This window comes from Rhipicephalus sanguineus, chromosome 6, assembly GCF_013339695.2.
Source record: "Rhipicephalus sanguineus isolate Rsan-2018 chromosome 6, BIME_Rsan_1.4, whole genome shotgun sequence".
NCBI lineage: Eukaryota > Metazoa > Arthropoda > Arachnida > Ixodida > Ixodidae > Rhipicephalus > Rhipicephalus sanguineus.
Window position 1 is genome coordinate 168,512,775 of NC_051181.1, and position 27,170 is coordinate 168,539,944.

General features: G+C 47.0%; 1 protein-coding gene across 1 annotated transcript in view; it reads right to left on the reverse strand.

Moving 5' to 3' along the window:
* LOC119397704 (intermembrane lipid transfer protein VPS13A) overlaps positions 1–27,170 on the reverse strand; it is a 1,038,245-nt gene that overhangs the window by 311,750 nt on the left and 699,325 nt on the right. The window contains exons 52-53 of the mRNA XM_037665124.2: positions 22,430–22,558; positions 12,302–12,391 (exon numbers count right to left, since the gene is read on the reverse strand). Of these exons, the coding sequence (XP_037521052.1) occupies positions 12,302–12,391; positions 22,430–22,558 (219 nt within the window). The remainder of the gene's footprint in view (positions 1–12,301; positions 12,392–22,429; positions 22,559–27,170) is intronic.

Sequence of the window (27,170 nt, forward strand, 5' to 3'; positions counted from 1 at the left end):
AAAAGCTGTCTTTTCTGGGTCTCTTTCGTCTACTTCGATCTGCCAATAGCCGGTCTTGAGGTCCATCGACGAAAAGTACGTCGCGTTGTGAAGTAGCGTCTCGTCGACTTGTTTCTGTATCGTGTCGCGCTCTCGAGTCGAAGCTCTCGTGGGGTGCTATATCACCCTCTGTAAAGGCGCCTGCCGTAACTTGGGCGCGGCCGCTGTGTTTGGAACACACGTGCTTGGTGTAAGCTGAGACGTTCGTCCAAGGTTAGGGATGCACTGGCGCTGTAACCCGAGTTTAGCGCGGTGGCACCGGCATCGCCGCCGTGGAGAATTTAGGCCGGCGCATAGAAACAGGAGTGAGTCTCTTTTGGGGTGTGGCAGCATGCGCGGATCGACGACGGCCACGCTGGGGTCCGTGGGGGACGGTACCGCGGCTCGCTTCCCTCGGGCCCTCGTGGTGAGTCGTGCATCTGCGGCGCCGCCTTCTTGTATTATGTTGTCTTATTTTATGTCTTATCTATGTGTTATGTTATATTGTATTGTATGTCTTACATTGCCTTGAGTGTGTGATATGTCTCCCAGTATCCATTGTTAGCGTGTTACGTGTTACTAATTCGGCTGGCGAGCTCGCCATATATGTAAAGAAGTTTGTAATAAACGTCCCCGTTTGTTGCCCGACCGTGTGAACTGTCTCCGTGTGGTCCGAGAGCGGCGGCGTTTTTCCGCTCAGACCCCACACTCTGTAGAGGCTCTGACGGAGTGGTCGAGAATTTTCTTCTGTTATATAGCGGTGCTTAGCAAGGGGCGTTTGTCGGACCCGCGATGACGACGAGAAACAGTCCTTGTATTGCAGAAGCAGGGTTTTGAGCTGGTCTTGCTCGACCGGGTTGACGTCAAAATCCGGTTTGGGACCTCTATTCGTCGAAGCAGGTTCGGCAGCATTGAAGAAGGTGAAAGCATCGCTGGATGCCACAATTTCTTCCATGAAGGCGACTGTCATGCCCTTGTTCACGTGCTTGTATTCGTAGCTGAAATTTGTAAGCACTACCTTTGCTTTACCGTCACGCAGCTCGGCAATACCTCTTGTGACGCAAATTTGACGGTTCAGGAGTAGTTGCTGATCGCCGTCGATGACGCCTTCAAGGTTCACAGGTTTTTCGGTGCTGACGGAAATAACGACGCTGGAGCGCGGCGGAACGGTCACCTGCTCTTCTATCACATTCGGTGCATGGTTCCCTGGCGTTGCGTCGGGTGGGAGCTCTTTGACTGAGGTTAGTGTTATCGACACAGACCTCAGGTCGATGACGGCGCCGTGGTCACTTAGGAAGTCCATTCGAAGTATCACATCCCTGGAGCAGTTTTGTAGTATTACAAAGCTCGCAGGATAAGTCCAGTTATTGGTGGTGACTCTCGCCATGCAGACACCAATCGGCGTTATCAGGTGGCCTCCAGCTGTCCGGATTTAGGGTCAACTCCAAGCGGTCTTTACTTTCTTCAGCTTGGTGGCGAACGGCCCACTGACGACGGAATATTCGGCTCCTGTATCGACGAGAGCGGTGACGTTGTGGCCGTCGATCAGAACGTCGAGGTCGCTAGTCCGCCGTCTTGCGTTGCGGTTACATCGCGGCGTCGGGTCACGGCTACGTCGGTTTGCACCGCTGCTTCCGCGTTGCGTCGTCAGGTCTGCTTGCGGTCGCAAAGCTTCGTCTTCAGGACGTCGTTCGGCGTGCGGCGGAGGCTCGGAACTTCGTCGCGGCATCGTTGTCGACGGCGGAGGATCTTTAGCATTTCGTCGTTCAGCAACCACACCTCCATCGGTTGCTGCCCTTAGTTTTCCGGATACGGGCTAGGCGTCCGGCCCCGGTTTTGGCCAGTGTACTGCCGGCGGTGCGGTGACATGTAGCGGCGGGACGACGGCGAGCGGGAAGGTCGTCGTTCTTGCCACTGTGTTCCGGTGAGGTAGTCGTCGATGTCGCGAGGCCGTTCACCTGGCTGCGGGCGCGGCGCGTTGACGGCGAATCCGCGTAGCCCCATCTGTCGGTACTGGCAGCGGTGGTACGTGTGGCCGGCCTCACGGCCTCCCCGCAGTGGTAGCAGAGCGGGCGGTTGTCGGGGGCACGCCAGACATCGGTCTTCCTCCGGGTGTAGCGCTGGCCGACAGGTGGACGGTAGGGCGTCGGTGGCGGCGTCTGGCGACAGTACTGCGGCGGTGTGGCGTCTTGGCGTGGGCGTGGAGGATGAGCATGACGGCGGGCTGCAGCAGCATAGCGCATAGCTTGCGGCTGCGGCTCTGCTAGCTCAGGCGCGCAGAGTGAATGCTGGATCTCCTGGCACAAGACGTCGGCGATGGAATCTACCTGAGGTTGCGACGAAGGTAGAATTTTTCGCAGCTCCTCTTGCACGATTGCTCGAATTGTCTCACGCAGGTCGGCGGATCCTAGTGCTTGAACATCGGCGTAGCTTGGGCCGAGAAGCTGCGGTTGTATTGTCGCGTTCGCATCTCACGCGTTTTCTCGATTGTCGAAGCCTCCGAAGCAAATTCAGCGACCGTCTTCAGTGGGTTCCTTATCAGCCCAGCGAAGAGTTCCTGTTTGACACCCCGCATGAGGAACCTGACTTTCTTTTCTTTGGGCATACTTGGGTCGGCGTGTCGAAACAGGCGATTCATCTCTTCCGTGTAGATGGCAATATTTTCATTGGGCAGCTGCACACCGGTCTCCAGCATAGCCACAGCTTGTTTCTTGCGGACCACGCTCGTGAACGTGCTTAGGAACGTCGTACGAAAGAGATCCCATGTTTGTAGGGCGGATTCTCGGTTTTTGAACCACGTCTTCGCGGCGTTTCCAGTTATTAAAGGAGTACTGACACGAATTTTAAAAATTTTCGGATTGTTGCTCTAAATAAAAATACTGGTGTCGAGAAACCTAAAACGAGCATTGTGGTGCCTGGGAATGCATCGTATATATTTTAATTACAACTACCTTAAAAATACACTTTCGGTTTCGATATCGAGGGGGCGGCTTCTCAGTGACATTTCATATCAGTATGACGTCACGGGGATGCACAAACTCGCGACGTACAAGCGGCAAATCCGTTATCTGCTCGTGGTGCACATAAACAACGATGAGTGAACTGTCGTCCAGTGACCCTGACAGTGATTTCTGCGATCTAGGCTGCATGCAGGACGCAGAACTCGCAAACTCGAGGGAACTGTCTTGACTCGTCGGGATAATGTCCATTGCAGTGGGGCTGGCTTGCAGATGCTCAGCGACGAAAACTTCAAAGTCAAATTAAAATATTTTATACGTGTTCTCCGACACCGGTGAGTGGACAGCGTTGACACTGCATACCAAGGAAATGAAAAATGTCCCTTTTGCGATGTCTCAAAATCGTGTCAGTACTCCTTTAAATGTTGAGACCCTTTCGAAGGTCTCGAGCCAAGTCTCGGAGTTTTCACATGGCAAACCACGGAAGGTCGGCGGCTCCCTGGGTGGCTGCATCACGATCGCTATAGGGGACACTGCGGCAGTCATCGTCCCTGCTGTCGTCATTGCCGTGGCTTTTGGCTTGTCCGGTAGGAGTCCGTATTCTGGTGGGAGACCTTGCTGTCTGCGGCTGGCTCGCCGGTCAGCGGTGGCACAGGGGTCCCTTTGATGGTGTGGGCTTGGCTCACGGTTGGAAGGGGGTGTCTGGTACATGGACGGGGAAGCACCTCCACCAGATATCACGTAATCATGTTTACGTGGGAGCAGCGCAAATTAGACAAGGCACGAAAAGGAACGTAGAAAGAATTTGCGCTGCTCCCACGTAAACATGAACTATCACCAACTCGCCCAATTTTCAACTTTACTGAGCATCACGTAATCATGACGTCGACGAAGACAGCAGTCAGCACGTCCGAGATGGAACTGTTTATTTGGCCGAACTTGTGGCCGGGAAACTGAAAGTTAAACTACAGCAATACACTGATAGCAGCGAACAGTGCGTCGACCGTCGATCAACTGACAAGCGGTGAAGCGCGTCGGTATTTATACATGTGCCGTCGAATATTCCAGCGTTATCGCTGGTTGTCGCGCAAGTTCTAGAATAAGCTCGAGCGTTCATGTCTTGCGCTCAATCTTAACAAAACGATCTACAATAATCGCGAAGCATCTAGAACAATGAGGCGCGGTTTGCGCTGAGCGTTGCTGACAGTCTTTGTGGGCGAAAAACAAATAAAGCAAAAGTGATAATAAGAAACGCCCGTGGCAATATAACAGTGAAACAAACTCTCAAAACCGTTGTCCATATGTTAGTCATTTTGGAGGTAGATATGTCGTTGGAATTCTGGCGCCAAATCCCCTTCAGAAATGACCCCTTTATGAAATGTGGGAAGGGTCTTTCATATGGCAACGCTTGCTGAGATTTTGTACAAACTATACTACCCGCCCTCGCTCTTACCTTCGTCACTGTATCCTGGCCCTTGCAGGAGTAAATTCTCCTGACTGCGGTGAGTTTGAGACCCCTTGCATAAACAGTGAAGGTGGAGTGAGCAAATAAGCGCGCCATACATTTGCCATTTGGTCAGTCGGCGAAAATTAAAGGTTATACTGTAAAAGGTCGTTGTTCGCCCCCGGTTATTTTGGAAAATCGGATGATTCGGATGTGTTCTCTGGTCCTGGCAAGCTTATGCATTGTTTAATGGTATCAAACTACCGTTAATTCGGTCATATTTGGCTGCAACCTGGTTAATTTGGACGATCCTCGGAGCGCGCCAAGCATGAAGCGCTGCAAATGTTCGACTCACAGGAGGAAGAACAGCGTTCGCGAACAACTCACACGGCTGCAATCCTTCATAAAGGCATGGTCGCCATCAACAAGCCAGCCATTATCGCATTTTTGGCGACAAAGACTTCGACGGCTGCGGCCCACTTGCTTCGTCTTCGATTTTACTCGGCGCACGCGAACTGCATGGGCGATATATCTATGATCACATCCATAGCGCCTGCAGCGACTGTGGGTCAAAGCTGCGACAAGCAGTAGTTTCATTTTCGCCGCGCTGCTTCAGAACTGCGTAGTCACCATCCATTATTGTGCATTAGCAAGTCAAGTTTATTCAGCAGTGTACGCTGTGCTGAGCAGTTTTGTTTCGACTGTGGGCGCAGGCCTCGCGCGCGCCTTCGGACCGAGCTGATGCTATATGGTCGTGTCATAATTTAGCGACCACGCTTTCATCCACAGCGAATGCGGCACTCAGTAGCTTCGTTTTGACTTCGGGCAATGCGCATGCAATGTCACGCAACTCGAACATAGTGCAAGCTGTTGAAGGTGAAGCGCTTCAGCCGCAGTCTGCATGCTGGCATAAAATTCGGTTGCAACATTATGACGAACGAACGATCATTTGCCAATAATTTTTCCGGCGTGAATGTTACCTTCACGTGCGCGTGGTGGTGGTGGCGGTACGTAATAAGGAAGAGGGGCAGAGCACGTTTACTGTTAGGAAACGGCTGTCTTGAGCCACGGCCACATTCCGAACGAAGTCGTGAATGAAGAAATTTGCGGCATTTACATTGTTTTTATGCCAGATATGTACTATGAATTTACGTAATTATCAAGAAAATGCAAATGCATTGATGTAATAGACACTTGTTTATTGTTTTCTTGATAATTTCGGTAATTCGGCATTCGGTTAAATCGAACATTTTTTCCGCAGTCCCGACTTCCCATATAAAACATACACAGGACATTTCCCTTGAACAAGTGTTAACATCCGCGGTTTGTCCCCAAGACTATCGAATATAAATCTGAATGTTCGGATGTAACGAGAATATATGTGGGGTAGTCTTAGATGTGAATGCATACAAAACGTCCAGTGTGACAGACAGATATGTGAATGAGACCAGGCGAGGGTGAGTGAGTGTGAGTGGTAATGATCAAAGATGGGAGCTAGTAGACGTGTAAAGGCGAATATTTATGACTGGGAGTGTACTTCGATATGAAAGTCAGGGGCCGCCAGTGAGTGTGAGTACTAGAGCAGAAAGCTTGGCATGTTCATTCACGAGCAGACTCATTTCAAAGGCATAAGTGTGATTACGACTGAGTGACGAGGGATGTGAGCAGGCATGAGTGTGAAGGTAACAATGAGTGTAGTAGGTGTGATTATGAATGTGAGTGAGTACTCATGGCAGTGGGAAGACATGAGTGAACTCGAGTGGAAATGGTTGTGAGTAGGTGTGAGTATGAACGTGAGCACCGGTGCGGGTAGGCATGAGTGAGTACTTACCAGTGTGAGTGGGCGCGAGTATGAACTGAAGGCGAGTGCATGAGTACCGATGGGTATGAGCAGGTGTGAGTATAAACGTGAGCGAGTGCCCGTAAGTGTGAGTACACCTTAGTGTGAACGTGAGTATGAACGTGAGTACTTATGAGCGTAAGTGGGCGTGAGTACGAATGCGAGTGAGTGCCTATGAGTGCGAGAAGGCGTGAGTGTGAACGTGAGTGAGTATGAATAGATGTGAGTAAGAGCATGAGTAAGTACAAACGCGAGTGAGTGCCTATGAGTGCGAGAAAGCAGGAGTGTGAACGTGACTGAGTACGAGTAGATGTGAGTAAGAGCGTGAGTAAGTGCTATAAGTGTGTGTAGATGTGAGTGTGAACGTGAGCGAGTAGGTATGAGAGTCAATGCACATGAGTATGAACGTGAGTGAGTGCCTATAAGTGCGAGTAGGCGTGAGTATGAAAGTGAGTGAGTTTCTATAACTGTGAGTAGGCGTGAGTATGAACGTGAGTGAGTGCCTATGAGTTTGAGTAGGCGTGAGTATGAAAGTGAGTGATTGCTTACAAGTGTGAGTAGGCGTGTGTATGAACGTGAGTGAGTGTTTATGAGTGTGAGTAGGCGTGAGTATGAACATGAGTGACTGCCTATGAGTGTGAGTAGGCGTGAGTATGAACATGAGTGAGTGCTATCAGTGTGAGAAGGCGTGAGTATGAACGTGAGTGAGTGTCTATGAGTGTGAGTAGGCGTGAGTATGAACATGACTGGGTGCCTATGAGTGTGAGTAGGCGTGAGTGAGTGCCTATGAGTGTGAGTAGGCGTGAGTATGAACGTGAGCGAGTGCCTGTAAGTGTGAGAAGTGAGTGCGTTCCTATCAGTGTGAGTAGGCATGAGTATGAACGTGAGTGAGTGCCTATGAGTGTGAGCAGGAATGAGTATGAAAATGAGTGAGTGCTTATAAGTGTGAGTAGGCGTGAGTATGAATGTGAGTGAGTGTCTATGATTGTGAGTAGGCGTGAGTATGAACATGAGTGGGTGCCTATGAGTGTGAGTAGGCGTGAGTATGAACGTGAGTGAGTGCCTATGAGTGTGACTAGGCATGAGTATGCGTGAGTGCCTATGAGTGTGAGTAGGCGTGAGTATGAACGTGAGTGAGTGTCTATGAGTGTGAGTAGGCATGAGTATGAACATGAATGAGTGCCTATGAGTGTGAGTAGGCGTGAGTATGAGAGTGAGTGAGTGCGAAGGCGGAAAAAATTGGGGTGAGCGAGTATGAGTGAGTATTTTCTTACAGTGCCAACCTATAGTCTCTACCGGCTGGCGCAGGCTCATTCTGTATGGAGTCACATTGCTTTGCAGTGGGCGTACCACTTTATCGCTCACTACGCGCCCCAAAAACAGCATTTCAGTCGTCCTGAAAAGGCAATTGTCATTTAGCTTGAGTCCGCTCTTATCAATGCACTGCAAAACTTGCTGCAGATTTTTGTCTTATTTTTCAAGCGTGCTCCCAAACACAATAATATTGTTGATACAGCAAAGCATTTTCTCACAGTCTTGCATAGGGTTGTGCGAGTATTCGAGCAGTTCGAATATTCAAACGAATATTAAAGGATTTGAATTCACTTCGAAACAAACTTATATTATTCTAAATTTCCAAGTATTCAAATTGAATGAATAGACACACATAAACAGCATGTAACCCCCTGTAAAGGTGGTTTCACTGCAGTAGAGGGGTGCTATACCTTGAATACACCTATCCATGGGAAATCCGCACTGCCGCAAAACCCCACTTCAAGGTTAAATGAACAAATTACCCTCGCATCAATTTATCATTTTTAAAGTTTAAAAGCTCTATGTACCGGCTTATAAGCTCTAAGTATATATAAATTTTAAAACGTAACATATTTTACAGTTTATCACTTGCATTCTACCGAAAGTCAAATCCTGCTACTATTCAAAGTGGCTTCCACTTCCCTTTTATTTGTTTATTGAAAATACCCCTAAGGGCCCTCCTATGAGGGCATTACATAGGGGAGTATTACATAGCACTGTTGCAAGTTTGACAGTCACTTACTTGCTGCTCGACATGTTTGCGAAAAACTGGCGATCAGTAGGTGCTTGCATTCTCACTATACCTGGGTGCCCCGCGTGCGCGAATGGAGTAACTTGTTTCTGTACTTGGCTGGGAAGGACAACTTGACCCCCTCATGGTAGGATACTATCTACCACCGATAGTTAGCTTCCTACTTCGTAGTATGGATGCAGTTCTTTAGGAAGTTGGTTTTTTGGAGGCCAGCTATTCCTGGTATATTCCATAACTTGTGTCAGTAATCGGTTACAGGCTGTGGCCTGTTGTACTTAAGTCTTGAATATCATGGCCTCAACCTGGCCGACCAGTTCTTCCTCAAAAGCAAAAGAAGGTTCAGAAGGGATTGCAAGAGAGGGCATCTGCAACCTTATTCTGCTCACCTTTGCGATACTGGATGCTAAATGTGTAATTGAGAAGACGAGCTGTCCACCTACCTATTCTTAGTGGTTTCCTCCCAGAGCCCTCCTCAGACAAAAGTGTAGTCAATGCCTGGTGATCAGTGATTAGTGTAAACTGTCTTCCCCAGAGGTAGATGTGCCACTTTTTACAAGCCCATAAACAAACCAAAGCTTCTTTTTCTCCAGCGGAGTACCTGCGCTCAGCTGGAAAGGGAATGAGAAGCAAACAGAATAGTTGGAATGTCAGTCTGTTGCAAGACAGTGCCAAGCCTGTACTGTGGATACCACAACAGGAAGAGTTGGGTCAAACATCGATAAAATGGGCTCATCATGGAGATACTTTTTTCACCTGCTGGTAACTGTTCTCAACGGCCACATCCCAGTTCAATGGGACGCAGCAAATGACCAAGTGGTTATACTACATGAGCCATGTGTGGCACAAACTTGGAATAATATTCAGTCAAACCAAGGAAAGAGCGCAGCTGGAGTGACGGGCGGCTAAAATTCTCAATCGGCTGAATGTGTTTCTCAAGAGGAGATATATATGCCCTGAGCCGAAATCTTGTGTCCGATGAAAGACAGTTCTTGGACATCAAAGACGCACTTGTCATTCAGCTTTAAGTCTGAGGAAGCAATCCACGTGAGAACTTTTTCAAGATTGTCATCATGTTCTTATTGAGTGCTGCTGAAAATGATGATGTCGTCGATGTAAAACTTGACACCCGAGTAGCCTGACAGAATTTGGTGCATTAGTTGTTGCAACGCAGAAGGAGTGGAAACAAGCCCAAAACATACTCACTTAAAACAAAAAGGCCTTCATGCGTTATAAAGGTTGTCAAGTTGTGACTGCCTTCATGCAGTGGTGATAGGCTGAGGTGAAATCTAACTTTGAGAACCATTTAGCACCTTGGAGAGACTGCAGTAAGTCTTCCACGTGAGGCAGTGGGAAGCTATCAACAATGATGGCCTGGTTAGGTGTGGCAGATCCACACACATTTGAATGGCTCTGTTCTGTTTGAAGAACAACAATTGGAGACACCCATTCTGATGTAGAGACACATTCTATGACATCTTGTCGTAATAAGTACTCTATTTCCTGTTTGACTGGTTCTTGCAATGTGAGAGGGAGCCAAGTGAGCTTAAGCGTTGTGGTGGAACTGTAGGACGTATCCTTACCTGATGGGTGACACCGTGTACGAGGCCAAGGCCAAGAGTAAACAAGTGCTCAAAACGACTGAATCTATTTAATAGGTGGCCCACCGTACTTGATGTGGCGATTTTTTGTGACAAATTAGATGGCACACGTGGCAAATCATGGACACACTTGGGCCGGGGCGATGTGCTCAAAGAACACCCGGAATTCACTGAGACTGGCTGTGCGCTGGTGCCGCAGCATTGAATGCTGTCATCTGCAAAAGTCATATTAAGTTGGTGGCTTGCATCAATACCAAGAAAGGATCATCCATTTTTTACAACGTGGAATAGTATCTCAGCAGTACGATTCCTGAACGTTTCCAGAGCTTGGAGACACCCAAGAAGTGGAACGATTGTGCCTGAAAAGTCTCAGTTTTTGGGGGGAGCTACTGGTCTGGAATCAAACAATGAAGGCTTGAAAAGGTACCACATAAACAAGTCTTTAGACAGAATGGAAACTGAGGAGCCAGAGTCCACAAATAGAGATAAAGGCTTTCCGTTCACCTCAACATCGGTGTAAAATCCCATTGTCTGACATGGCCATCGACTTGACACGATCCGAACGCCGAGGTCGGGAGGGACTGGGTGACCTGGGGGCTTGCTGGTGCCATGCCGATGGTGACCGTGTGAAGGGGCTACTGTGACTTACCGTGGTGAAATGTCCCCTCTTAGAACACTGGTAGCAAAGCTTGCCACGCGCAAGGCAGTTCTGAGTAGGAGCATGCTGACAGCCACAGTTGGGGCAACCAGTTGAAGAATAAGGTGGCCGGTTGCAATGTTGGCGCGTCGACGAAGGCGCGGTCAGTTGACGAGGCCGGGGTTCAGTAGCAGGCGCGAAAACCTGCGGCAAAGAACGGTGTCGCCCCGGACTTTGACGCAGCGCTGTGTTTAGCTGTAGGAGGGCTTCAGGCTTGTATTCCTGGAGGCAACACAGGACGCGCTCGGCATCTTTGCTGATATTCACGGCCTTCTTGAACATAAGTGTGGGCTCCTTGACAAGCAAACGTTTGCGTAGAAGTCAATCGAATGAGTAATCATTTGATTGACCAATGACCAATGACCAATTAATCAATGAAGTAGCAGCTGGTCGTTTAGTTCACCGAAGTTGCACTGGTTTGCGGTGTCTTGCAATTTGCAAAGAAATTCCTGGGGGAAGACTCGCTTTGCACGAGGTTCTGAAATGAGAGTCTTGCTGTGGTTACTACATCTGGAGGGCTGAACGTGGCCGTTAGCGTTTTCATAATACGGAGTAGGCGTCTTTGGCCGACCCTGGCGTTTCTGATGCTGCGGCGAGTGCAACTCGTGCTTGCTTGTGACCTTCGGTTCCAAAAAGTGTTTTCAACAATGCGGCTTTGCGTTCCGGGGAAAAACTTCGCCGCCAGTGGCGAGCAAATATGTTTCAAAATCTTCAAGCGCGTCTACGGTACTGCTGGTGTTCCCAGATGATTCCAAAACACAGGGGGTTTTCGTATTAGGTTGGCCATGTCGAAGCTGCATGGCTGTGCGTTATCATCAGGCAATTTTGCTGAGCTTCCTGGGGGCGGTGGCTGGCTATGTGCGATGCGATAAGCGGCTATGCATTGAGAGCGAGGGCCACTTCTGCAGGCTTTGTTCGCTGCGATGCAAGCGGACTGAACAGATATTGCCAACTGATGTTGCCGGCATATCTGCTTCATGGCTGCTGGTTGCAGCTGGCTAGCGGTGGAAAGTGGAAGGCATTCAGGATGCATGTCGGCTGCACCATTGTAGTGTTTGCAAAGGGAGGCACCGAGCACGTCAGTGGCTTCGAAGAGAACAACACATCTTCGGAAAAATGTGCAGCGCGGCACAGATGAAGGACAAAAAACGGACGACACGAGCGGTCATGTCGTCCGTTTCTTGTCTTTCGTCTGTGCCGCGCTGTACATTTTTCCGAAGATGTTAGTATACCAACTCGCCCAGAAAGCCGTATTAGTTTAGGAACAACAGACACACAAGTTCCACACCATGCCCAAATTACCTTCGGTTGTAGTGTGGGGTGCCCCCTGGGGCCGCACAACAGAACAACATATAATACCAATATACAACACCTGCCCCAACAATACTTTTACAAGCCTGGCTTTCAGACCTCAGGCGTGGCACTTTCATAAAAACGTGTTGGTTGTGCTGCAAAATAAAAAGCTGCAACACATTTTGTACCAAAAAAATAAAATGAAATGCTCTGTGCTTCCTAGCTGCCTTTGTTGTCAGGCAAGCTGTAGAGGACGACCCAATACAGCTGAACCTCAATATCACAAATTATCCGATAAAAAGAATGTTTATCATTTTGCTACCACAGTGCATGCATGTATGCCCCAGTGTTGTTGCATAGTGGTCTGCAGGCAAAATCAGAACACACACCTCAATGAAGACTTCCTCACTGTCATTAGGTGGCACAGAAAAAACAGGAGCTGAGTCACCTTCATCCAGCTTGATTTCCCCAGGAAATTCCTGCATAAAATGCAGATTTAAACAACCATTTATTATATTGGCGATGTTAACTTGCAATACTAAACAAACACACGAACATTGCCAAGCATCCTTCAAGAGTGCACTATTTTGTATGCATATTTATTTGCTACCATGGCACAAGCCTTTGATGCAAGAACTTTATATGTAGCATCAAGTTATTACCAATATTACTGATGATTCCAAGTGGCACTTCCAATGCGCAGCTTTCGAGCAGTAAATATGCGAAAATCACTGGACTGCGATTGAATGAACACGATGGTGCATTTTATTTTTTAAACATTGCCTGCTGTCATGGTCTCTATAGATGGAAAAACACGACACAGGAATGTTGTGGAGCATGAAAAATCTTTATAACTGAAAAACCCAAATATGAAGAACCCAAGTATGATATGTACTGTATGATATGTATTCATTATATGTGATCATTTATTTTTTGTGATGCCCCCCTTACCCAATGCCTCTAACGAGGCCTGTAAGGAATCTTTAAAAAAAAAAAAAAAAGTAGCAAAAGACAAGTAAAATGTGCTTATAACACTCCCTTAAAGGGGCCCTGCAACACCTTTCTGAGTTATATTGGAATAGTCTCATTACTGACATATGACTCTTCACGAGCCATATGCCGCAAAAATTTTTCGAATCCGTCGAGGTGTTACCAAATTATAAAAATCCCGTTCCGCAGCTTTCTCCCTCTGCTCCACGCCGCCAGCGCGCGGAAAGCTGCGCGGGGCATGGAGGGAGGGAGCGCGGAAATACCGTGTATCGCGCATGCTTGAAAAATGCGAGTCGGTTTGGTAATGAGAGGTGTGCACCTCGAACTGCCGTAGTGTTTTCATCCCTCTGCCAACCACGTAGCAAACCTGCGTGCGTGTTTGGAACGAATGACAGCTGAGATGGGTTTCGACCCATACTCCGATACACCGCCTGGTTGCACTGCTCGCGCTTGAATCGTATTCAACACGGCAAAGCTGCGTGCAGCCTTCTCCCAGTGGGGGTATTGGATTGACAGCATTTAAGTCGGTGGGTGGGCACTTCCATGCTGTTTGCTCTTCGAATGCAGGCGCATAGTGAGTGCAGGCTGACAACAAAGAACTAAAGACTAGAAGAAAGAATCGTGGGGCGTCGGGCCTGCGCGGACCCATCCCCCGGCTGTCTGCAGCTACCGCGAAAATGCGAGTCTGCTTGGTTGCTGTGTCGCGGTTTCTCAGGAACGTGAGACTACGGGGAGGATACGCCAAGGTACGGCTCAATGACATACTGAACAGACAGCGAACGGGACTCTTGCCATACAGTGAACACAGGTATCCTAAACTAGCCGGCGCCAGCATTGTTATCGGAGAAACGCTGCATCGCTGCCTCGGTCGGTCGTGAGAATGTGCCGACGATGCAGTTTCCAGCTGACGAGGCAACACTCGAACGGCTGCCACTCTGAACGGCAACCGGCGATGGTCAAAAGCACAGAAATATTCACGATTTCGGCACTGTGCCTGGTGAATAAAACGCAACCACGCAACTACGAGCAGACGAGCTGTCGGTGAGACCGGAAGTGCTAATATTAATGTTTGTTCGGTGTTTTAACGGCATAACACAATATAAACATACATATTATCTACTTATTGACCTCAAAATTAACAACGAAGGTAATAATGAGGGTGTTATCATGATTATAACATCAGCCAATGGTGGAACTGCCGCCAATCGCGTCATATATTGTGGACTAATACATCATTTGTCGAGAGAAGAGGGAGCGATTTTCAGCTGACTTGGAGAATTTATTGTAAATTCCAGGCCGCGCGCTTCGCTATAATATTTGGCTCGCGTGTTCTCGGGAGCCTCGACTACCGATTGGCAGCGCTTTTTGACCCTGCTCAAAAAGTGTTGCAGGGCCCCTTTAAGCACTATGTACAAAAAACTAGTAGTAATATTTACAGCGCATCACGTGTGACAAGCTGCGGCCCCTGTGTCGAGCCATAAGGCTCGACGAGTCGGTGGTGCACGGTCGTCGGCAGCACCGTAGGGTCCCGCAGTGTCAGGTCACCGCAGCGTCGAGTCCCTGCAGCGGCTGTACCGCTCGTCCTTTTGATGCACAGCCTACGGAACGTAGCCGCAGGACACCTGGCGTGTCCTCACGAGGATGATGTCGCTGGGCCGAGCTCGATCCTGGTCGTGCCCCGCAGCTCACAGGGCGTTGCTGTGAAGGCTGGGGCACGCACGTCCTTGCCAGGAGGTCTGCGAGCGATGTTCGGTCGAATGCTGTGCTGCTGCCACCGCTCGCTTGCACCTCTCTTTGTTCCAAATGCTCTGCCTTCTGTCCTCTCTCCCGGTCATGTCACCCCTCGTGCGCTTTTCTTACTTCTTCACGTTCTTTTCTCAATTATGTCTTCAATATCTCGTCTTATTTTTCCTTTCTTTATTTTATATTTCTTCACTTGAAACACGTCAGCTTACTCCTTCTTCCTTTCCATATCTTGCCCACAAGTCAAGATACTCATGACAGCTGCTGTATAATGGTTTTATTTTATTGGTCCTTCTGTTCTTTTTCTTTTGTTACGTTTCACTTATTAATTTATTCTTCACTTACTTCTTTTGCTGGCTGTTTACTTCCCGTGGAAATGACAGGGAATGTTCCACAAATGTCCCTCGTGATGATGTTTGTGGTCAATGAAGACATTGTTAATGCCCCACTATGGGCAAGCTGTAGAGGCAATATGCATGCCACTCACTATAATACAAATGTTACAGATAGTTCTTATGGCCTCCGCCACCAGCTATGTCACGCAACAAGTTTCAATGACAGCAAGGATGTCAGCTTTTATCTTGCTTACCACCATTCACCATGGGACTGCTGGTAACTAATAGAGCAGACATGAAGGCTTCTCTTTTTTTTTTTTATGCATATGGGTTTCTTTTGTGTGTTCATAACACTATGGGGGCAACGAGGAGCTTTCTTTCTATTGCTGCAGGCAATGCTTCTGACTTGTTTTGAGCCAACTCTTCACCACTGAATAAAATTTTAAAAAGACGTTTTCAGGGCCTATTTGGTGCATAATGATAAAAAGTTACTGCGCGCAAGAAAAGACACAACTCACAAGAAACAGTATTAATGAGAAATAACAGACAATAATCCCAAAGAAAGTATAGGGGATGTTATTCGTTGTAATTAGAATAAAGTGTAAAGAGAATAAAGTGGACGAAAAGATAACTTGCCGCCGGCAGGGACCGAACCTGCGACCTTCGAATAACGCGACCGAAGGTCGCAGGTTCGGTCCCTGCCGGCGGCAAGTAATCTTTTCGTCCACTTTACATTCTTCACACTTTATCCTAATTACAACGAATAACATCCCCTATACTTTCTTTAACATTATTGCCTGTTAGTTCTCATTATCACTGTGTCTAACTAAGAAACAAGCCCTTAAAAGTCATATTCTTTCCTTAACTCATAAGAAAGATACACAAGGAACAAGCACTACGTTCAACTGTTTATTCCACAACCATGTCATGAAATATACATAGCGTTGGGAACTAACAGTCAATGATGCCAAGGAAAGTATAGGAGAGGTTATTTCTAATTTTATGATATAAATGTGAAGAAAGTAAAGTGGATGAAAAGAGAAAAAAGATTTGAAGGTTGCGGGTTCAGTCCCTGCCAGCTGCAAGTTATCCTTTCATCCACTTACTTTCTTCGCATTTATGTAATAATTAGGGGTGTGCGAATATTCGAAATTTAGAATATTTTTCGAATAGTGTTTGCTATTCGATTCGATTCGCACTGGAATTTTACTATTCGAACTATTCGAACTTCCCAAAAACAAATACAGTCACCGTCCGATTGAAAGTGACCCCTTTGGATTTTCAATATGCTTCACCTCATTACACTCTCGTATTGCAGCAAAGCTGCCTTTCAAGCACCGTTACGGTCGAACTTGGCCAAGAGACAGCCAACGTCCGATTGGAAGTGGTCCCTAGATTTTCAATATGCTTCACCTCATCACACCCCGGTATTGCGGCAAAGCTACCTTTCAAGCTCCGCTACGGTCGCCAATGTATTAGCTCAAGAAAACGCTGGTTCCAACTTGGAGATGAAATATGTGGCAGAGGTGGGGGCTCAATTAATACTGTTTTGGACCTGAAATTTGGGCAGGAAGTCCGAAAAATCGGAAGCCGAACCTTTTTAGCATCCAAAATTTTAGATGTTCTTATATATCGACGTCTACGAGGTAGATTTGGAACTCTGGACTTGAAGGGAGCACACCCTTGTCCGCCACGTCAGTTAGGCTTCCACAGAAGTTGACAGAGGAGGAGAGGCTGAGGAAATGGCATCTTTGCCTATGACGTGCAAAGTGTTGTCGGCAACACTTTGGTTGCACCAATTAAATCATGTACATAAATACAATTCGGCCTCTACATTGCCTCATTCTTGATAAGACAACTATGAAACACCACCCCGCAAGCGCTTCATCAACCTAGCGAAAAGAAACACTTTAATGTTCCTATATCTCATAAGAATATGCTTAGGATCCTCTAACTTTTTTCTGCAATTTTGCTTCGAAGTATTCGAAAAATATTCGAGAAATATCGAAAAATATTCGATTCGATTCGCACTCTTACTTCAATATTCAAATTCGCTTCGCACCCAAAATTTTGCTATTCGCACAGCTCTAGTAATAATTATTAGAAATAATCTGCCCTACACTTTCCTTGGCATTAGTTCTCATTAACATTGTGTCTAACAACGAAAAAACAAGCCCTTAAAATTCCCCTTCCTTCCTTCGTATACAGTCGAACCCGTTTATAACAAACTCGAAAGTGTCGCGAAAAGTGGTCGCTATATCAGTAGTTCGTTGTATATGGACTAGCCCTTAAAAACGTGCGCTTAGCGGCCAAACCGTTTTTTTTTTTTTGTGCACTTTTGTTCAAGTGCCATCAACCCCTTCGGTGACAAGCTAAGCCTTTTCGCGTCGTGAAGCGACGCCCGCTGCGTGCTCACGAGTGAATTAACCACCTTTGAAATGAGCTGACACCGTTTCACCAAAGCGCGGTACCGCGACGTGGAACCGATCATCCCTGGCTAGTTGCGTGCAGCGCGTCGCCGACTCGGGTCGCGGAGTCACTGCCGGGCCGCTTGCCGTATGCCGTTTGCGTGCGTTTGTACGTTCTTCGTGCTTGCTTCACTCCGGACCGTGCACGGGTGCGGCGAGTAGCCTGTTCGTTCAACACGGCGAAAACAAGTATTTTGCAAGCAACGCGCACTCTACGTCTCCGCGATGCTCTCGCGACCCTGCACGACGATTCGCGGCGCACTTGAGTTGTCACCTGGTCAGACACGCAGTATACGCTCCCTGTCAGTGCATCGACGTTTTTCGGTGCCCGCGCCGCTCAACAACAGCGAGCTACTTTCGTTTCTACAAAGCGACGCGCACTTTAAAGCGGTCTCGCACGACGCGGCGGCGGCGAACTTGCGAACGGCAAGCAAGCGTGGCACGCTCGTACCGCCGTCAATCCGCAGTGCACGGCGTACGCCACACGCGCAGCCGAGCAGATATCTACAGATGACTGTGATAAGGTTGTCGGCTATAAGTCATAATGGCACGTTCATCGACGGCCGCTACCTCGCCTTCGCTTTTTTCTGATGCTGGTCCGTGAAGGCATCGCCGCAATCGCGCGGAAGTCGTAATCACCGATCGACCGGTCTCTGCCGTTACCGAAAAGACGGATGACTTTTCGCGGCACATCGTGGCGTCGACGAGTTTAGGGACGCAGTGAACCTTTTTGTGATGGAAAGTTATCGCGGTTATCCCTTCTTGCATTAATGCCTTCTTGCGTTCCAAGGCATTGTTTGGTTCATCGCAGGCGGTCGTAGCTGCAGAGAACGGCGTCAGGAAAGGTCACCGTGCGAAAGCTGACCGCAAGGCTTCATGCTGCCTACTTTTTTTTTCCTCACTGCCATTCTACACTGAAGAAACGCCTGGAAAGTGAGCGACCTCGCTCGCAGCTTCCGAAATCTGCGCGCGGTGCTCGCCGATCTGGGTATCTTATCGCAAGTAAACTGAAGCGGGGCACGCGCGAGCGCACGCCCCTGTCACGCTTTAGAAGGCGTGTTTTAACTTTTTTTCGCTTCGTATGCGCCATACTTTTACCGCAACCGTGTCCGAAGTGTTCGTTGTAAAAGTAGGAGGCTTTGAAAAATGTTCGCTATATCTGGACGCAGCTTCAATGGTTAGCATTGGAAAATCGTAAGTGCACCCAAATATAGTCGTTATAACCGATAGATCGTTATATGTGGGATCGTTATAAGTGGGTTCGACTGTATAGCGTTGGCACATGCGCGGATGAGTTCAACTAAAAAAAACAAAAACAAAAAATGAATATGATCACAGCTTCACTAAATGATATACGCATTGAGGTTGCTAAGTTCCTTCGAGACAGAGTGACGGAAGGTGAGTGTGCTAACGCATCCCGCCTCCTTTTCTTAACCCTTTGAGGGTTTACGGCATCACCGAACAGGCACCAAAGGGTTTTTGCTGTACATGTACAACATTGCCTGTATGTTTAAAATGCACACCTTTTTCAATAATTTCTCTTGCTTGGCATATGCTGCCACACTTCGGGAATACGTAGAATTTTTTGCCTGCACCGATGTCTCTCCGTTGTTTTTGTTTTTTTTTTCTTTCCAAAGACAATTGTGAGTCGGAATTTGTGGTGTCTTGACTTCTCTCTAGTGTCCGTGTTTGCATGCCCTGTCTCTTTAACATGAATACTTACCAACTAGCTCAGCTCTCTGTTATTTTAAGTTTGCAGTGAATTTCGCAAAAAAATTCGACCCTCAAAGGGTTAATATGATATCCTTAAAGTAACAAATAGGTTTGTTCATTACGGCTTTTAGGGGCAAAGCACCTTAGGGTGCCGGCTTGTTGGCGTGTCATGTCGTCGTCATGGTCCGTCATAAACGGGTATGCGCCACAACAATTGGGTAAATGCCACTACTCACCACTGGTCAATTCTGTGCATATTACGAGTTAAAGGTTCGTTATTACAGCCTATAACATTATGTTTGGCTTAGCAGCGGTGTCAGAGTCCCCGACGAAATTTACCAAGGCACTCAAGTTTCTTAGCTAAAACCAGAGACACAAACGTGTATCTCTACAGTAAAGTCATCTGTTTGAAACAGCACTTCTTGAAACATATCTGCAAAGTGATGGTGCTTTACTCGCCCCCGGTCCACTAAAAATGAAGAAGGCCACAGTTAGCCCAACAAATAGCCGACGACGTTAGTGGAGCTGAAACACCCTTCCCTACATGTCGTAGGGAACTGAAACCGGGCATGTAGAATAGAAGGAGAAGAAAACTTCGGCAGATCCCACATATTGTGGGAATGTGGCAAAAATGTGACTGTGGCGTGATTTTTTTCCATTGAGCGAAACGTTATGAAATGATGCTAAAGATAGGCGCGAATGGTATATGCACACACATATGTTGAGTCGCACATGTGTTATATAACCAGTTTATAGTTACGTAATGATGCAACAGCAACATTGGTATTAACAACGCCAGATGCGGTAAGCTGATATGCAGTGCTTGTACTTGTTCGTTATGATGGAAAATGGAAGCACATTTCATGTGCATATGTGGAAGGGATTCTTGAGAGTTCTCAGGTAGATGGTGGCGAGCATTTCTTCGGTACTGTAAATTATGTGCGCAACGCAGACCTTGCCGATTCTGCTGCTTGTCTGTGTGTGTTCTGTGTCCGGCAGCCGGTGAAGTGGGATGCGGCCAACATTGAAGTTGTGCATCACCGTGTTCTTGTATGTGCCCACGCCTCCGCACCTGCAATCAAGCCACTTGCTGTGGACGACACAGTGGTTTCCTCGCTCCAGGTTCCAGAAAGTGCTAAAACGCCGTTGTCTGTGAGCAGAGTGTCTTTTTGAGGTCGTGCAGATGCGTGCACACCGACTGTATGTTGAGAGCGGTGAGCCTGAAGTGAATGTTGTGGTTGTGGCATCGAATGAAGGTGGCAGCACGGTCCAAGACAATGTCTAGAGGCCTTTCTCCATCGTGTCATTGTGAACAAGGTCCCCGTACGTGAGCCGAAACGTCTTTAAGTTTAAAGTTCTCTTTGTATTTGGTCAGTGTATTCCTTTTATCTTTCGGAAATCACCCACGCGTGCTCGGGAACTTGACTGCATCGCACATCACACGTAATTCTGGTTGCCGTTTCGCATTGTTTTTGTCTAGCGCGGTCCCTTCTGGACAGGTCAACATAATCCAGGAGGGCCGAGAAGTTAGTCGGTAACTTTACGTGATAAGTGTTTTTTTAGCTTTTTTTTTCTGCGTTCATTTTATTGGCAATGCAGTTTCTCGAACTGAATCTTTCACTAAGGTAACAGTCTGAGCGTGTTGGTGTGACATGACACAAGGCAATTTTTTTATGGAAGTCAGCAGTCGTGTGAGTAAGACCTCTTTTCTGTCCTCGTCTTCCACGCATTTACCCTGTGTTAATCTTTCAGCATTTGAATAACTTAAAGGGAGGCAAATACCCCTGTCACATGTATCGATTCTTGGATATGCACAGCTCCTTGCTCAACATGTTTTGCATTCATGCAGCTTTTGAAAAAGGCTGTTTTGGTTACAATGCGGTATCACTTATAGCGCAGATATTCGCGACTCCAGCAACGTACGTTATAAGCAGTCTGCACTGTATTGAGGTTTAAGAGTGTATCAAATTAAAGTAACAATCATGAGAACCCAAAGGAGGTCTTGATTTACATGACTTGCATGTCATGTTCCTCATACACCTCCATCATGACATGTAATTTTGTGATAGATCAAGTACAGATGACCAGCAGCAGTGGTTTCGGACTTACAAAGCAGAAACAAGTGGAACATGAGCATCATCTCATACATGCATGACATTCCGCACCATGTGAAGAACATAGTGAGTAAACTGAATATAATAATAATAATATTTGGGGTTTAACATCCAAAACCACGATATGATTATGAGAGATGCCGTAGTGGAGGGCTCCGGAAATTTCGACCACCTGGAGTTCTTTAACGTGCACCTAAATCTAAGTACACAGGCCTCAAACATTTTCACCTCCATCGAAAATGCAGCCGCCGCGGCCGGGATTCGATCCCGCGACCGCCGGGTCAGCAGTCGAGCGCCATAACCACTAGACCACCGTGGATCCAAATTCTGTTTTTGGCACCTCACAATCTGTCTTCACATTATGCAGGGTGAGCTATAATTCTGTCAATAAGCATGTTACATGAACCACTGAAAGAGTTTGTTAACAAAGGGGCTGTCTACCCTTTTCACATTGTCCTGTGGCAAAAAATACACTGGCCCGACTGGTAGATGCATCAACACAAGAGCACTTAAGTACTAACTGCCAAACCATTGCTGCTGGTCACCTAAGCCTACATTGCAGGAACTGCAGGTGCAAGCCTCTTCTCAATGAATACGTCATCGGCAGAAGCTACAGATAGATTAAAAGAGAAATTATTGAGGCAGAGGAAAATCGAAGAGCTAACACAAGAGGTCTCCACTTTTGGAGACTTGTGTGTTAGCTTTCATCTATTGAGAAGGATAACTCGCATTCTTTAAACGTGTGCGACAATGCAGGCACCATGGTGGCAACATTTAGAGCGCCTAAATCACATCTGCTTGCGTGTGATACTACATTTTGCAATGAGTCTATGCATATGCATGGAATAGAAGGCTATATAATTAACTTTTTCATGATTAAAAGCTTTTGTTGGTAGTCAGCTCTTTGTACCGTCTCTTCCGTTTTCTTTGTGTCAATTCAGTGCACTGATTTTTTTCACAAAGAGTTATTGCTTAGGTTTAGCATCAAGCGGTTGTCTCGCAGTGGTCGCTTCGGACTACGCCTCAGTTACTGCCTTCCAAGGGCTAGCAACATAACATTACGATCAAACAAAGTGAATAAATTTAGACATAGTTGTTGCATAAAAATAACACCCATTATGATAAGCACTACATGAGATCAGTGCTATAGTCACCTTAAGGTGCAGCTCCATTGTGTAGGGAAGCGCATTGTGAACCACAATGGGTGGCACAATTAGTAGTGTGCAGTTGGGCAGGGTGCCCTGGGCCAATGAGCGCACATCCTGACTTTCCCGGCACACCACCTGCAATGAGAAGTCAGTGTCGTTTTTAAGGCATGTCTAATACTAGTGCACCGCTTAACCGAAGAACTGTGGCACAAGCTAAGACCAAGGAAGATATGAGAGAAGACGGGATAGGGTGCCAGACTGTAACTTTGGCACAGCCACCCTGCCCAGAAAGTGCAAGTAGCAAAAGGCATGCAAAAATCCTGGTACAAGTGCACTTGTCTCCAGAGTTCGGACTTGATGATCTAGCAGATACATTTCACATGGCCAACAAGGGCTGTACATGGCCAAAGAGGAGCATGTTGAGGCACAAACCGTTCTTCAAATAAAATCCGATGATGATGCAAACACACAGTGGTGCTTGGATGGCTGAAAAAGGAAATTTCTTTAAGCTATGCACCAACTCACCCAATGCTACACTATGTTAAAGCACATTTCTTCGGCAGTGGGCCCTTTCCTATCCCCTCTTCATTCAACCAAGCAGCACCCTATGTTAACCTCATCGCTTCTTCGGTATGCCTTCTGGTGCCCTATCCTGTCTTCTGGGTCTCAGTTGCACCACAAATATTTCGTTAAGCTATGCACCAACTCGGCTAAAACACTAGTGCAGTGCACAATGACAGAGAGCATGGTGCTGCAATGTCAAAGGGCCAGTAAACAGGCTCAGTCTCTTTTTACACCTCCCAAACAAGCTTGCCAATTTGTGCAGAAGGACACCACAATCACATTTTGTGGATATCGTAGCACTGCATGCCGCACAAACGCACAGACGCTCCATTTTCGAAAAACAATTCCTAAGCCCCTTTCTAGCACCCACCCAGTAGATCTGGTACATTGAGTCCACTGTTCCATACATGTGGGAGCCTAGTCAAAATAAAACCAGGCTCGTCGCTATCGGTGACAGATGTTTTAACACAATAGTATCAGTGCCCGCGTTTGAAGAAAAAAGCCATGCGTGTAAAAATATAAAAAATAAGCACTTCTTTTTAGTAATTCATTTTAGAAAAAACTTTGTTAAATCCCCCAGGTGAAAATGATTCCCATTCCCAGCTGGGTTATGAAACCGGAAATTTTCCCAGCTGGAAATGGAAAAATTTCCAGTTTCATAACTCAGCTGGGAATGGAAATATTCCCATCTGGAAATAGAAACATTTCCAGCAGGAAATGGAAAAATTTCCAGTAGCAATCCTTCATTTCCAGCCAGAAATAGAAGAATTTCTAGATTTCACCTCACTGCTATTGCATGTGTGTTCCTACAGGATCTGTTTGTCTAATGAACCGCGCACAGCCAAGGAGCATGGTGGCAAAACCTAACAGCATTTAGTATTTGAACGCTTGTAGCAAGTGTTGAAACATATAACGAGATGTGGAGTGAGTTTGCTGATATCTTTGTACACCGCCTGAAAAAAAATATTTAAACATCGTGAGTGAACATTAAACCACAATGATCCATAAAATGCAATTCTAGCAAAAGTATAGCATCAACACAGCTGTCAAAAACAGTACCACAATAGACCTTCATGATACACCCAATTGCACAGTCAATGCAGTGCAAAGCAAAGGTGCCTGTTAGCAAGACCTGATGAGCACTACGGTTTATACTGTAGATGTTTTGGTTCCATGTTAGTTTCGTTGATTCGGGTTGACAACGACGTTGAACCTTATGAGTACCTGCCGGAGAATGCGACTTTCTTCCTTAGATTGGGAACTACGTAAAATCGGGTTTTGTTAGAGTTTTACCTGTATTATTATGCTGTAGAAAAGTCTAGCCTTGATGCCATCTAAAGTAGTTCTCAACACACCACAAATGCTCAGGACAGGTGCCGAGACTTCTCCAGTATTAACAAGGCTTGACATATTGTTACAATGTACCAGGGTTGTCCATAGAATAAGGTTCCCAAGGAGCTGTAGTCTTGAGGAACGCTCTTACGCAGGATCCGGCGACACTGGCGTGTAGCTTGGCTGTCCCTCTCACAGTCGCCGTCCAGGCTTCATTTGCAACTGGTGTGCCACGAACCGTCATCTCTCCGTCCGCTACGTCTGCGTTGTATGCAAGTGCATTCGCGCGGAGGCGACAAATTTGATAAAACGGCTAGGCTTTTAGAAAGTTGGCAGTGCAGGATTCTTTAAGGGCCTCAGAAGAAGAGAAAGGACAAATTATACGGAATCAATCATGTTTTCGGTGTGACAGAAAGCACGGACGTGCAACAGAGTGTTTTGACGTGATCAGACGTGAACGGAGTGTTTGTCTGCGACGCTCAGTCTTGGCTTGGCAGCCATTTGAGATGGAGCTCCCACTTACTTCTCCCACCGAATCATGCTCTGTGATTCGTTTTCTTTTTTTTTCTTTGTGCAAAAAACACTGTGCTGGTGGACATGCATTCCCAACTGCACAAGGAATATGGGAAACGTGCAGCACCTACAGGTAGCGCAACACTCCACTGCACCAATGCGCCACCAGCACCACGAGTGGCCACTTGCGGCCACTTCATTTTCAACTGACGTGCCACGAACCGTCATCTCTCCGTCTGCTACGCCTGCGTTGCATGCAAGTGCATTCGCACGGAGGCGGCAAATTTGATAAAACGGCTAGGCTTTTAGAAAGTTGGCAGTGTAGGATTCTTTAAGGGCCTCAGAAGAACAGAAAGGACAAATTATACGGAATCAATCATGTTTTCGATGTGACAGAAAGTACGGACGTGCAACGGCGCGTTTTGAAAGGGCGATTCGTGCCAGCGTAAACCTCGAAGCACAGGCCGTCACCATCGATGTTTGTATGCATTCTTTCTTGTCATTTTGCCTGCTTATTGTCGACTAAACGATGATATTTGTGTGTGATGTCTGTTAGACAACCCCTTGCTATGGGCGCAAGTAAAACGTATGATCGCCGAACTGCACGTGCTGCATTTAGTAATGCGTGGCAGTTCCGCAAGTTTTCCGTGCTGTAGTTCAGCTTCGTTCATAGACTCTGCTCGGGCTGCATGAGTCATTGAGTAACTTTGTCACGTGCTAGCTTTGCACATGATATCTTGGCTGCCACATAGTGCAAGAGAACAGCATGGCGCGACTTTGCTTGCATGCACAGTGATGTTAAGGGCAATGGCAGTACAAGGAGAATAAATTTTTAAATTGTCGCGGTACACGATGCATTTTGCCAGGCATGAGGGGCTTCTTCCTAACTGTTCCTGCTTACGAACTGTGTAGTCTGTGAACTGCACCGCTAGACGAACATGCCCGCAGGATCACTTGCTTTACGCAGCGAAGACTAATGCAGCATTGCCACCTGTTTGTGAAGCATGGTCATGGTGGAAAATTGAAAAACTTTGTTCCAGGTGCATAGTTCTTATAGTTATTGGCACAGTTTACGATGCAGCAATTTATACGAGACATTGCGAAGCACCGCTAAAACCTGACATGGCTCCACTCATGGGTCGGCTGCTGCGCAGAGCACGCCAGTAGCTTTCGTCCACTCCTGCACCGGTGTGCAACCAGCTCAATGCACGTTTCCTATGAGCAAAAGTGTATAAGCGTACAACACATGAGCCAAATGGTGCAGAGAATTCAAACACGGATATACAGACGTCCATGAGGAACAGCGTTCTAAATGGCCACTGGTTTCAGACGAAATGATTGCGAAAGTGGAAGGAACAATGCTGAAAGATTGAAGCGTAACGTTTCGGGAGTTCTACGAGATGATCCCTGATCATCTCGTAGAACCTGCACTGACAAAATTTTGAGAAACTATTTAGGATACGCCAAGGTTTGTGCAAGGTGGGTTCCCAGAATGCTTAGGGAAGACAATGAACGGCAACTTGTTGAAGCGACCCGCGAATTTGTTCAGGCCTACGAAACCAATTTTGAGGAATTTTTGGACTCTACTGTCACTGGGGACGAGACATGGGTCCACTACAAGACACAGGAAGTGAAGCAACAATTCCATCAGTTGCAACAGCTAGAGTCGTTGAATCTGCGGAAGTTCAAAAAAACACTGTCTGCTGGGAAAGTGATGGTGAGCGTCTTTTGAGACAGGAGGGGGTTATTGTTGTGAAAATTCATGCCCATCGGTACAACAATCAATGTGGACCGCTACTGTGAGACACTGAAGAAGCTTCACGGCGCGATTCGAAAGAAGAGGAGAGGTATGCTCACAAAGGGAATGTGTTCGCATCAGGACAACACTCGTCCACACGTCGCCCATGTAACGAAAGATCTGATCAACAACTCTGCATGGGATGCTGTCACACACCCGCCCTACAGGACAGACATATCTCCAAGTGACTATCACCTTTTCCCTGAATAGAAAAAAAAGGAAAGATGCCTGGTTAGGACACATTTGAGAACCAGAGAGGAGCTTAAAGAAGAGCTTTTAAGCTACATTCGCGGTGAGGCGGGAGAGGTCTATGATTCGGACATAAATAAAATGGTACACCACATGCAAATATGCACAGATCTCAAGGGTGATAATGTATAAAAATAGGGGAAGGTCTAAGCTTTCCAAAAATGTATTATTCAATGCCAGTAACCATGTTTCTCATTATGAAAAATCATTGGGAGCCTTATTTTACAGACAACCCTCGTACTAACCACAGGCACTGCTCGCTTGACAGGGAAAAGATCAGCATAAATGCAG